Source organism: Manis pentadactyla, chromosome 3 (assembly GCF_030020395.1).
Source record: "Manis pentadactyla isolate mManPen7 chromosome 3, mManPen7.hap1, whole genome shotgun sequence".
NCBI classification, from domain to species: domain Eukaryota; kingdom Metazoa; phylum Chordata; class Mammalia; order Pholidota; family Manidae; genus Manis; species Manis pentadactyla.
Window position 1 is genome coordinate 114,582,437 of NC_080021.1, and position 13,216 is coordinate 114,595,652.

Here is a 13,216-nt window from a genome sequence, read left to right on the forward strand (position 1 = left end):
AATTATACAGATCATAGGACCACCTACATAAACTATACAGAAATCTTCATTGATGACAATTTATCTTCTATTGCTTTTTGACTGTAATAAATTTTTGACAAATCTAAATTATTCTCACAAGGATTAATGAAACCAAAAGAAATTAATGCTAAATGTGACATTAATTCTCAAAACAAGAACATTTCTAAGATGCAAAAACATTCAAAAATACAGAAGCAGACTCACAGAACCCAAGAATGGACTAACAATTACCAAAGGGAAAACGACTGGGAAGGATAGGTGGGAAGGGAGGGATAAGGGGGGGAAAAAAGGGGGCATTATTATTAGCAGACATAATGTAGGGGAGGGTGGCATGGGGAGGGCTGTGCAACACAGAGAAGACAAGTAGTGATTCTATGGCATCTTGCTACGCTGACGGACAGTGACTGTAATGGGGTTTGTGGGGGGGGACCTGGTGATGGGGGGAGTCTAGTAAACATAATGTTCCTCATGTAATTGTAGATTAATGATACCAAAATAAAAAAAAATTTTTTTAATGCAGAAGCATAAAGAAGTGAAGAAATTCTTCCAGTCCCAGAAGACTGCTTCTGTAAAAATACAATATTCTGTACAAGACAGTAGTAGCTCCTGAGAGAGAAAGTGGCTCAGAATTTGACGAAAGTTTCCCCACAGCGAACAATTCACTCTTGCAGATTCCAGATGCTCAACATTCCTGACATCAGAATGGAAAAATTTACTGTTAGTCTACAGAAACTTAATATGTCATTCTTGTCATAGCCCTCATAGCTTCATTATTAGAACAAGTCTGGGGAAGCTATAAACCTACGTTAAATGATAAAAAAAGATGTCCTCTGTGCTCAGTCACATTAGATATTGTTTAAGCAACCAAAATATTCAGAAATCCTACAGAAAAAGACTTGTGAAAAAGAAATATATGTATTTATGTGGTTTTTGTCTTAGCTTAGATATTTGCATTCTGCACAGGATAACTAGGCATAGGACCAAAACGTTTAAGCATAACCAAGGGCTAATAAACACTAAAGAACATACATCGACGCCCAGAGCAACACTATAAAATTTTATTATATGAATAAAATAGGATACACCAAGCTTTAAATTTTCCACTTTGTCAAAGGTAAAATAATCAGCACTGTTCAGTGCCATTCACAACAGGCCTCGATTTTTCTCATTTAAAATATGTTTTATTTCCAAAAGTACCTATACTACCAAAATATTTTAATACAATGCTGACATCGGCATTCTCTTTCTTACATTTTCCCTCAACTGCAAATAACTTATTAAAGCATTTGACTACTGAGTTTTTAAATATGCAAGGCAATTTAAATAATTACAATATTGCTGTTTGCTTAATAATATTTTATACAATTAACTTAGAGTCTATAAAATCAGGACAAGTTAATAGAGAGCAAGTGCCTGCACCTGTACATAACTTTCATGGCTAGAAACTATCTCTAAATTTTAAATGGGTTCCGATGTATGCTTAACTTTGAGTTAGTAATCTGTAGCCTTGTACAGGGTATGCTCTGCTACCAGTAAGCTTTTATTCTTAACACTGTGCACCCAAAAGATAAAGCCATTAGCAAGATGAAAATTACTTCTGAAACTCTCGTAATTTATGACCAATAGCTGTCTTTTAGAAAAATGGAATACATTTACACTACATTTAACCAGTTGCAGGGCCTCCTATCCTAAAATAGCTGGCTATAAAAGCTAAAGCACTCTATTTATTATAGTTAATAGTATGATAGGATTTATTTCCATTTACTTCAATATTTATAGCATATTTAAAACTTAGCATAACATGTAGTGAAACCAAGCCAAATAGTCTATCTGGATTTTAGCTTACATTGCAGAGCAGCAGCAACCTAAATCTTAATTCACATTATATTACACTGAATGTATTAAATTATAAGTAATGAACAGACCAACAGGTACTACCCATAATTAGGAAGAAAAGTAAAAGCAAGAGAAACCAAGTAAATAGAAGGTGGCCTATTGGTGGTACAGAAGAATGTTATAAAAGAGGGGCATTTCTCATAGGACTGCTACAATAATCAACAGAGATAAAGAATAAGTGCCTAATTTGTGCCTCCCTGTTTCGCAATGGATGAATGCATAAAAACACCTAGCATATGAATGACCTTTAATATAATAGCTGTACCACAGCTACCATATCATCCCTGGCATTTCTTTTCAGAAGCTTGTTACTTGAATTAATAAGCAATTAAATGAAAGAAAAGCTCCCAACAGAGTCAAGAGATAGAATGATCCTAAAAGGCTTTCTTTTCAAGTATTCTCCTGAAATACCCTTCATGATATCCCAGAACCAATCAGTTAAACGATAATGTACAATAATACACAACTCCTAAGAAACCTTTTGTTATCAAAAACATATATAAACTCTTGTTTTGGTGGGAAAAGATGAGGTAGGTTAGAGAGTTCACAACTAATGATAACTCTGGTACTTCCATGCATGAATTGTAACAATAAATGGAGTAATCTAAGCTGAAACTAGATTTTAAGCTAAAAATTGTAAGTTGGGGGCTCACAACCGATAACTATGAATCTAAATGATTCCCAGCCTTTCAACACACGTCTTCTTTAAACAACCTGAAATTTTGTTTGTAACAGAAATCATAACCATCAAAATTTCATAACAGAAACTTTGTTTGTAACAGAAACCCTACCCTCAAAAGCCTGGCCAGCTAAATCTGCAGAAACGTAACAAAATATCCAGACCTAGAATATATAAAGAATTGAATATAAGATAAAAGTAATGTTTCAAAATCAGTTTCATAGTGAAAAACTATTCTACTAAGAGTGCTGAGTCCATGGATTACCATTTCAGGAAAAAATGAAATCAACCAGGATCCCTACATAATGAAGCCAATCCTGGTCATCACTTTACATCCAAATTACATTTAAAAATTTCAGTCTAAGAGATATCTATCTGTTATCACAGAAATCCTTTCACTATACTTACAAGGGTGATTTTTTCACAATCCTCATTTGTCAAGAGGAAGCAAAGCAAAATACAGCAACTTCACGTCTGTCCCAGATCTTAAAACATGTTTACTTGAACTTTCTGAACAGTGTTAAAAAAAAAAAAAAACTCAGGAGGTTCAAGTGCACTACTTCAAAAAGAGAAGTTCAACATTTAATGTGAATTTTGGCAAAAAAAAATATTGTTTTTAATTTTATTGATTTCAATAGCCCTATAATAGCAATTTCATTTATCTTAATGGCCTGAAGCCATTTTCATAGATTGATCTCTATTTTTACTTTAACTGTTTACCATGAGCCCCCCCTCAGGTTATCTTCTAAAAAGAAGAGTTGTGCCTTTTGAGGGACAAATTCCAAAAACAATATAACCACAGTAAATAAAGTTCCTATTACCAAAGAGAAAATATTTTATATTGAACAACTCTGTAGCAACAGGAATCTAAAACCTACAACAATCCTTGATATATATATATATATAGGTCCTTAAAACTACCAATAAACCCATTAGAGGATTAAACCCTAAGACAACGCTGAGATATTTTTCTTAAATCAAAAGAAAAGAAAATTGCCCTTAGTGATAATGAAAAATATTTGCAATATAAAACCTAGAGATTTTAATAATTTTAATTAGCATTATATACATACAAGCAAATATGGGAAACTGGGCAATAAAAATAGCCTGTCAATGTAACTCCTTTTATTTATTTAATTAGGAAGACGATGCCCTTTAATTTAAATGTCACTTAGTGTGGCATGTTCTCCTGATCAAGAAACTGCTGGGGTGTATATATATCAACTATATCTTAAAACAAACGTGAAAAGAAAAAAAAAAGAAAAAATGCTGGGGGAGCAAGGAGGGACCTTTTTCAATTTACTAACTGGGTTCCACACCTCTAGGCAACAGTGCTGGAGAGCAGATTAATTCTTGTTTCTGAAGGTGTGGCCTGCTGACCATGACAGGGCCCAACGGCCTCTCATGTGACCCACAGGCAGTCTGTTTCCACTAGGAAGTCAGCACTATCAAAGACAAACTCAGTAAGATTTCATTCACTTAAGTCCAAATTTACAGTAAGATTATGATTTTAAAATTTTGATGAAATGGACTAAGTGTTAGAAAAATATAAATCACCAAAACTCAAGAAATAGAAGTTCTGGATATTATTATTATAACCTTTCAAATAAATTAACAAGTTATCAATATTCTTATCAAAAAGAAAACATCCAGGCGTAAGTAACCTAACAGGTAAGCTCCACTAAAGTAAAAACTAATTTTAATCTTTCACAAATTTGTTCACAAAGAGTAAAGACTCCGCCTAACACACTATGTGTGGTTTGCATGACTTTGTGAAAACCCAATAAGAAAATGAGAAGAGAAAATTACAGGTTAAAGTCACTCATAAACACAGGTATTAAATTTGTAAATCAAGTATGAGCAAGCCAAATCCAATAGATCATATGAAAAGGATAACAAATATAACCAAACTGGGTTTATTCCAAAAGTGCAAGTTGGCTGAACATTCAAAAATCAATGACACTCGCTATATTGAGATTCACAGGAGACAAATCATTTGATCATCACAATGAATAAAAAGAAGCACTTGGCAAACTTCTATGGCTAGTCATTAAAATACTTTTTTTTGCAAAATAAGAATAAAACAAAACTTCCGTAATTTAGTAAAGGTCATACATCAAAAAATAAAAAAAAAAAACACCTAGAGCAAATATGACAAATAAGTAATGCTAGAATAACTTCTTTTGAGATTTAGAACTAAAAATAAATATGTTCACTGTCACCACGGATATTCAACATTGTAATGAAGGTCCCAGATGGTAGCACTACAAACACGGTAAAATGACAGTCTTACTAATATCATGGCAAGACAACTGGATGTCCAGCAAGGAAAAATTAATATGGAGCCCTACTTCACACCTTACAAATAAAAATCAGTTCTCAATAATTAAAATCAAAATGTAAAAGGAAAAAGGAACTGTATGACCACACATTAAGGAAATATTTCATGACTACAATGAGGAACTCACTAACAGAAAGGAAACTGTTGCTCGGGCACAATGAAGTTCTAACTTCTGCACACAGAACCGAGAGGACAGCACACAGCCTGAGAAGACAAGGCAGGGAACAAGAGAAGATGGTTGTAACATATATAATGAATAAAACTGACAAAGCACCGGAATCCAGAAATGGCCTACGTATAAAACAGTGCAATAGAAAAATAGGCAAAATACTTACGTCAGTATTTCACAAGAAAAATCTAAATGGCCAATATGAAAAGGTGGTTGACCCCACTGATAACCAAAAAATGAAAACGAAACTGCAGAGGTATCACTACACAACCACTGGAGTGAGTGGCAAATCTGTAAAGGCCTAACAAGCAGTGGAGAGCAACAGATACAGAGCATCGATCTCTCAACTCCCTCCTCCTGGAAGGGGACAGGGGCTGGAGATTGAGTTAATAATGGATTATGCCTAAGTGATGAAGCCTCCCTAAAAATCCCAACAGAATGGGGTTCAGCAAGCCTTGGGTCTATGACCCAACTTCATAGGGATGGAAGCTCCTGAGCTTCAGTCCCCTCCAGACCTGACCTGTGTATCTCTTCATCTGTATCCTTTACCATACCCTTTATTGTATAATAAACTGGAAAATGTTAAGCATTTCTCTGAGCTCTGTGAGCTGTTCTAGCAAATGACTGAATCCAAGGAGGGGGTCAGGAACCTGGACAGAAGTTGTGGGTAATATGGGGACCTATTGTGATTGGCATCTGAAGTGGTGAGAGGAGTCTTGGAGGACTGGGCCCTGAACCTGTGGAGTCTGCACTAACTCTACTTAACATCAAAATTTAATTGTAGGACACCTAGCTGGAATCGCAGAGAATTGCTTGTTGTGTGTGTGTGTGTGGGGGGAATTCTCACACGTACGGTGTCAAAGTATTGTGTACACAAGAAGCCTGTGTTTTTCCTTTATAGATTGGATTGTCTTTCTCTTCTGTTAATGAAAATTTTACAAGATCACTGTCCTAGAATGAGGCATTCAAAAAGTAGATAGCCAAAAAATACAAAAGGAAAAGCATTGGAGGTGTGTCAGGAAGATAATAAAAACATCCTTTTCTTCTGGGTTTTGTAATATTTATTTTATGCATCCACTTTTTAAAATGTATAACTTGTTAGGACTTTTTTCTCATCCTAGTCACCAACGTAAAACAATTCCTATAGTATAAGTCCATTTATAAAGTTCACCAACAGGGAAAATTAAACCAGGTTGCCTAGGGGTACTCAAATAAATCATAAACTATGTTTTATGTATAGTGTGAGACAGGAATCTTTTTTTTTTATGTCCATCTTTAGGAACACTGAGAAGGCTGTGAATGGAAAAAAATACATAAGTTGTTTTCGGGGTGTTTGATTTCTTGACCTGGGTGGTGATCACATGGATCCTGGTATTATAATCACTTTTAAAACTGTATTATAAAAGTTTTATGTGAATTTCTGTATATGTATTTCACAATATATGATGTTTGTAAAAATCATAGTTAATGACTTTGTAAAACTATAACATAGGTACGATGCAGGAAAGGAAGGATTACCTGAGTTTAGAAGCAGAATGGTACTACTGGAGGATCAATTCTCTAGTTGACAAAGTTGTTTTCCCTGCGGTACAGGTTAACAATTCTAATGCCACTGTACCTGTATACTGGAATTGATTAATTAAGAAAATGGATGGTGGCAGCCAAGTTTCTCACTGTTGACTGAGAATTTACAGATAAGCTAGGGAAGGCAGCCAAAATGATCCACTTGCTAATAGATCAGAGTTGGACACATCAGTAAGAATTCATACTTAGCTTACTATAATTAGACAATTACACATAGAAAGATTTATACATGTGTATATGCATACATGTATTTCTCTGCTCTGTCTGATGAGAAGGCCTAAAAGAACAACTTCAGGGCAAACCTATCACCCAGTTTTTGTTTCTAATCCCACTCCCCAAGGAAAGAAGTAGAGAAATTCTTAGAGAAATCGCTCATTCTGGGACTGCAGTGCTGTGTGAGCCTGCAGCATCCTGCAGTGCCAAAAGTGGGGACTTATTAGCAACAAGCAAGCAAGCCAACACTGGTGGGGGTGTATCGAGAGCCACCTAGAACAGCTCCCACGGCCAAAGCTGGAACGATCTGAGCAAAAATATTAATACTGCATTATAACCCAAAGTATAAATGAATATCCATGAGTCCACACTGATACAAATATATGATTGGATTAATAAATGGGATAGGGGATACAAAATATTTCAAATAATTAACATAGATACTTCACCCTTAAGGAGGAGGAGTATAACACACTGTGTGGGCTGCATATAAAGATGGGCTTCCAAAAAGTAAAATTTGGAAAGAGCGGGAAAAAAGAGTAACTTTGCAGGGGAGAAACCTGGCAATTACTACCTAAGCCAATTGATCAACATCACCTATCATAAATCAAGTTGACAATATATACCCTTTACATGGTATGATAACAACAGCCCCTTTACATCAGACAAATTCCAACAGAGAGGACCTCTACAACATACATGACTATACCTGAAAACTGTCAAGGTCATCATAAACAAGGAGGACTAAGAAGCCTTTATCCACACAGGATGCCTAAGGAGACAATGACAACTAAATAAAATATGAGATCATGGAGCAAATAAGGATCTTAAGGGAAAACCAAGAAAATATGAATAAAGTATAGATTTTAGTTAATAATAATAATAATATGTACCAATTTGATTCACTAACTGAAATGAATGTAACAGACTAAGGTAAGATGTAAATAATCAGGGAAACAAAGTGGGAAACAAAGTGTAAGGTATACTGGAACCCTCTGATTAGCTTCATAATATTTCTATAGACCTAAAATTGCTCTAAAAATAAAGTCCAATAAATTTTTAAAAATCAGATCATAATAGCCAAAAAAGAAAACCCACAACATATACAATTCTGGTATACAATAATGGGCATAGTACAAATTTAGATTGAAAAGATGGACTATTAAGTAAGTGGTCCTGGGACTACTGGCAGTTCACTGGGAAATAAATGAGATTAGTTTAGATTACTGCCCCACTTCACATACAAATTACAGTTAGACTAAAATTCTAAATGTGTAACAACAATTTTTATTTTAATTATTAGAAACTCAGAGTATCTTCATGATCTTGCAGTGAGTAGGAAAGGTCTTTCTATCCAAAGGGGGAAAAAAAAGCATTAATCATACAGAAAAGAGTGATTTGTCCACAAAAACCAGGTTTCAAGTTCTACAAAATAAATTATACTATTTAAGGAAGAAAAAAGGACAAATGGTTAAACAGAAGAAATTGTGTTCAGCCTAAAAGGACTCATAACTAATATATATAAACACATAAAGAAATTATGCAAAAAAAAATAAGAAGATGATAATGAAAAGAAAAATGGGAAAGGATATGAAGGACAAATTACAGTGGAATAAATGAACATTAAACAAATGGAAATATGCTCAATGAAAAAGAAATATACTTAGTAGTAAAGTACATTTAACACTTAAGATACCATTATTTTCCCATCAGATTGGTAAAAATAATGAAGACATCTGATAATACTAAAAATTGGAAAAAATAGGAGGAAAAGGATCTTTAATGCACTGTTCATGGATCCTTAAGTGGTTTAACCACTCCGAAGAACAATTTGCCAACATCCATTAGAAGTGCACAACTTTTCTCCCACCATATCACAAAAAGAGCAAAACCAGGGCTTTCACTAACGGTGGCAGGTTCACTAAATCATGGTACTGTGGAAAAATCATGCATTTGTTTAAAAGAATGAAGGAGGTAGACATATAAATGTATGTAGAGACAGATTATATATACGTAAACATATACACACACACATGGAAATAACTGCACCAAGACACCTTTATTGTCTTTACTACAGAAAGAAAGTTATAGAGGAATCGATAGAGCATGATAGGATCTGTGACTAAAAAGTAAAGAAATAAAAGACATACATTACTGTACATTATTATGTACATACATTTATTAAGTGCTTAATGTACATAAAATTCTTGAAGGAGACTCATCAAGTTGAGAAAGAAAATGAGATGGGGAAGAGAAAGGGTGGGTTGTCAGGATTCCTTTCCTTTTTTTATCCATACACCTTTGACAATGAGAATGCTTTTATGTATGACTTGAGTAGCTAATGTTTCTTAGTGAAATAAGTAGAAAGAGGGAGAAGAAGAAGTGGTGCAAGTTTACACTGGAACTATTTTCCCATATGAGTGCTGTGTGCACACCTGCTCCTTCTTCAGCTATGCTCTGTTCCCTCAGAAACCTGGTAATGGAACAACAGCAAGTGACACTGCTAAGCAATACTGCGTAAAGTAAAATGACCCTGACTGCTAAACTGCATCTGTCTGCAAGAAACTACAGAACCATAAGCATCTCTCAATCTATCATATTTTGGGCTTCACTAACTGCAGTGACTCTTAGAATGGGCACATCTCTGCCTGAATCAAACCTTGTTGGAACATACCAGTCAAAAAATATCGCAGAGAGAGTGCCAAACTTTTAACTCCCTTTTTGTTGAGCTGAACTGTGGGACTCTGACTTGTATTAAAATTGTAAGCTCTCCCTTGGAAAAAAAAATCACAGAGAGAGGTAGGAGTCACACAGGCACTTTAGAGTTGCACCAAGTGAGCCAGCTATGTGTGGAAAAGTCCTCTTTAAACTCTAAATAGCCTATGCTACTTTTCATGATGGACAAGTAAATTGCTCCATAAACCATAAATGCTCCACTGTAATCATTCCCTGAGATAAGTATAAGCAACACTACTTTGCATTCAATTAAACCAAGGTGCTTTTGATGAATAGCAAGGCATAAAACCTATTTATCACACAACTGAAGTAAATTTACGGTTCAAATAAATTTTATCTATAATTTCCCAAATCACTATGGAAAGTTAAATCACTCATTTTATATAGTAAAACACAATGTGGGACTACATAAACACTAAAAAGAAGGAAAAAATTTTTCCAAAGGAGCTGGCTTCCAAGTGAATGTCTGAGAAAAAAGACTTTTATGTAACTTAAAAATCAAAATCACTTCCTAAAAAAAAACCTAATCCTCAGTGTAAATCACAGTGGAAAAAATCACTCTGGGTGGATAAAAATGAGACAAAAATTACCAAAATATAAATATGGCTATGCTTGAAATAGCAAAGAATGGTATTTGCAAATAGTGTGGGCTAAAATGCCAATGTAACATAACAAAATCAAGTTTGTGATTCAGCATTTTGTAAATTATGGTGCCAGGAACCACCCAGTCTGAGACAACTATCTCAGCTAGTTATAGAACGGTATTAACAGAACCAAATCCAGTATGCTCAGTACAACTCAAGAACACTGAGTAACACTCTGCCACCACTTTTGGAAGGGTCTTAAAATTGCAAGCAAGGCATAACTCTCCCATCCCATTCTCATTCTGCTTTAATAGGAGCCTATCTTTTTTTTAAAAAGTTCTGATTCTGGGGAATTAGACCTGAAAGGGGCTTTGAGTTCCCTCACCTCACTTCCTGAAACTGGTTAGAACTAAGGGATTCTACACATATATACATGCATGAGTTTTTTCCCTTTCTTAGAAATCTTTATTCTATGTATCATTAAGCCTTATAACTGCTAATAGGGTGAAAAATGTTTGTTTTAACTGAATCCCTTATGACACATATATCAACTTCCAAATAGTTTTTGCCTCTGGTGATAGGAAGAAATAAAAATGGAATAATGGAGTAGGGACAATGTTTTATTTCTTAAAGGAAAAAAAGGAGAGGTCTGAAGCTTATATGACATAGAGTTCCTATGTGTTATTAAATCTCAATGAAGAGTAATTAGTATCACAATATTTGTCATACTCCTCTTAATTTTTAAAAGTAGAATGAAACTGGACCGCTTTCTTACACCATACACAAAAACTAAGTTGAAATGAATTAAAGATCTAAATGTAAGACCTGACACCATGGAACTCCTAAAGAAAACATAGGTAGTAAACTCATGGATAGATATTAGCAATTTTTTTCTGGAAAACATCTCCCCAGGCAAAGGACACAAAAGCAGAAATAAACATGAGGGACTACATCAAACTAAAAAGTTTCTGCCAGTGAAGGACACCATCAACAAAAGGAAGACAATCTACTGAATGGAAGAATATATTTGAAAATGATACATCCGATAAGGGGTAAACATCCAAAATATATAAAGAACTCATACAACTCAACACCAAAAAAAAAAATAACCCAATTAAAAAACAGGCAGAGGACCTGAATAGACATTTTTCCAAAGAAGACATACAGATGGCCAACAGGTACATGAAATGATGCTCAACAGCACTAATCAGGGAAATGCAACTCAAAACCACAATGAGATATTACCTCATACTTCTCAGAATGGCTAATATCAAAAAGACAAATAACAAGTGTAAGCGAGGATGTGGAGAAAAGGGAAGCCTCTCACACTGTTGGTGGGAATGTAAACTGGTCCAGTTGCTATGAAAAGTGGTATGGAAGTTCCCCCAAAAATTAAAAATCGAAATACCATGTGATCTGGCAATTCCACTTCTGGGTATTTACCCAAAGAAAATAAAAACAATTTAAAAAGATATATATATACCCCTGTGTTTATGGCAGTATTATTGTAAACAGCCAAGATGTGGAAACAACCTAAGTGACCCCTGATAGATGAATGGATAAAAAAGACCTGGCATATATATACAACAGAATATTACTCAGCCATAAAAAAGAATGAACTCTTGCTATTCCCAACATGGATGGACCTAGAGGGTATTATGCTAAGTGGAATAAGTCAGACAAGGACAAATACCATATATTTTCACTCATACATGGAATCTAAAAAAACACAATGAACACATAAAAAACAGAAAAAGACTCAAATACAGACAACAAAACTGTGGTTGCCATGGGGAAGAGAGGGATGGGTGAAATAGGTGAAGGGGATAAAGAGGCACAAACTTCCAATTATAAAATAAGTAAGTCACGGGGATGAAAGTACAGCTTAGGAAATACAGTCAATAATATTGTAATAACTTTGCATGGTGATAGCTGGTAATTACACTTACCATGGTGAGCATATAGCAACATATATAACTGCCAATTCACTATGTCATACATCTGCAACTAATATAATATTGTATGTGAATTATATTTCAATAAAAAAACAAATAAAAGAAGTATGTTTTTGTGTTTGTGAAATAAAGCTTTAACTTTTTCTTTTTTTTATTAAGGTATCATTGATATATACACTCTTATGAAGGTTTCACATGAAAAACATTGTGGTTACTACATTCACTCATATTATCAAGTGCCCCCCATACCCATTGCAGTCACGATGCCAGAGTCACTACTTGTCTTCTCTGTACTGTACTGCCTTCCCCATGACACACCCCAGTACCATGTGTGCTAATCATAATACCCCTCAAAGCTTAACTTTTTAAAAAAGAAATTTAAATGCACGGCATTATTCCAAACATCAGGACAGTATGAGCATCAGCACAAGTCATCACTTTGGACAAAGTAGTGGTTGGTCCTGAATACTTATGACAGGACACATCTAAGTTCATTTTATCCCCCTCCTGTTAGTCACAGAGAAACAAGCATGACTCTGTTTACACTTGCTTATGACTGCAATGCTGCTCCTCACTGTGTGAACGAGAACATTTCAGTAGCAACGGAGGAAAATTGCCCCTCCTGAGTTTGCGTACCTGTGTCACTACCAGAGCCTGCTGACAAAGCTGGCATGGCGCCGGCTACAGGCTGGGCCACGCACGCCAAACACTCTCGGCCGAGAAAGCCGCAGGGAAGTCCAGCTCGATGGCCTGCAGCCGCACTGTCTGCCAAGATTTATAAACCAGCAGTACGATTCTACAAAGAAAAGGAACACTTTTTAAATGATGTTAATAAGATTACTAAATTGCGCCATCCTGCAACCAATTAAAAAGTCTTATTCCAGCACAGTACCAGAGAGATCACAATTCTTCAGGACTTTTTCTACATGTTACAAGCAGATATCAAGTGTGAAAGTTTATTTTGAGGTGAGATTTCTAATTTAAAAATGTCAAAGTTCTTCATGTATGTACCAAGGCTTCCTTAAAGATTTTTAGTTG

At 35.1% G+C, this 13,216-nt stretch overlaps 1 protein-coding gene across 5 annotated transcripts in view; it reads right to left on the reverse strand.

Annotated features, from left to right (window-relative positions):
• The window catches only part of MPP7 (MAGUK p55 scaffold protein 7), a 253,490-nt gene that overhangs the window by 158,477 nt on the left and 81,797 nt on the right, over nt 1–13,216 (reverse strand). For all 5 annotated transcript variants that reach the window (XM_057498334.1, XM_057498336.1, XM_057498337.1 and 2 more), the window contains one exon: nt 12,815–12,974. In XM_057498334.1, the coding sequence (XP_057354317.1) occupies nt 12,815–12,851 (37 nt within the window). In that variant the 5' untranslated portion in view covers nt 12,852–12,974. The remainder of the gene's footprint in view (nt 1–12,814; nt 12,975–13,216) is intronic.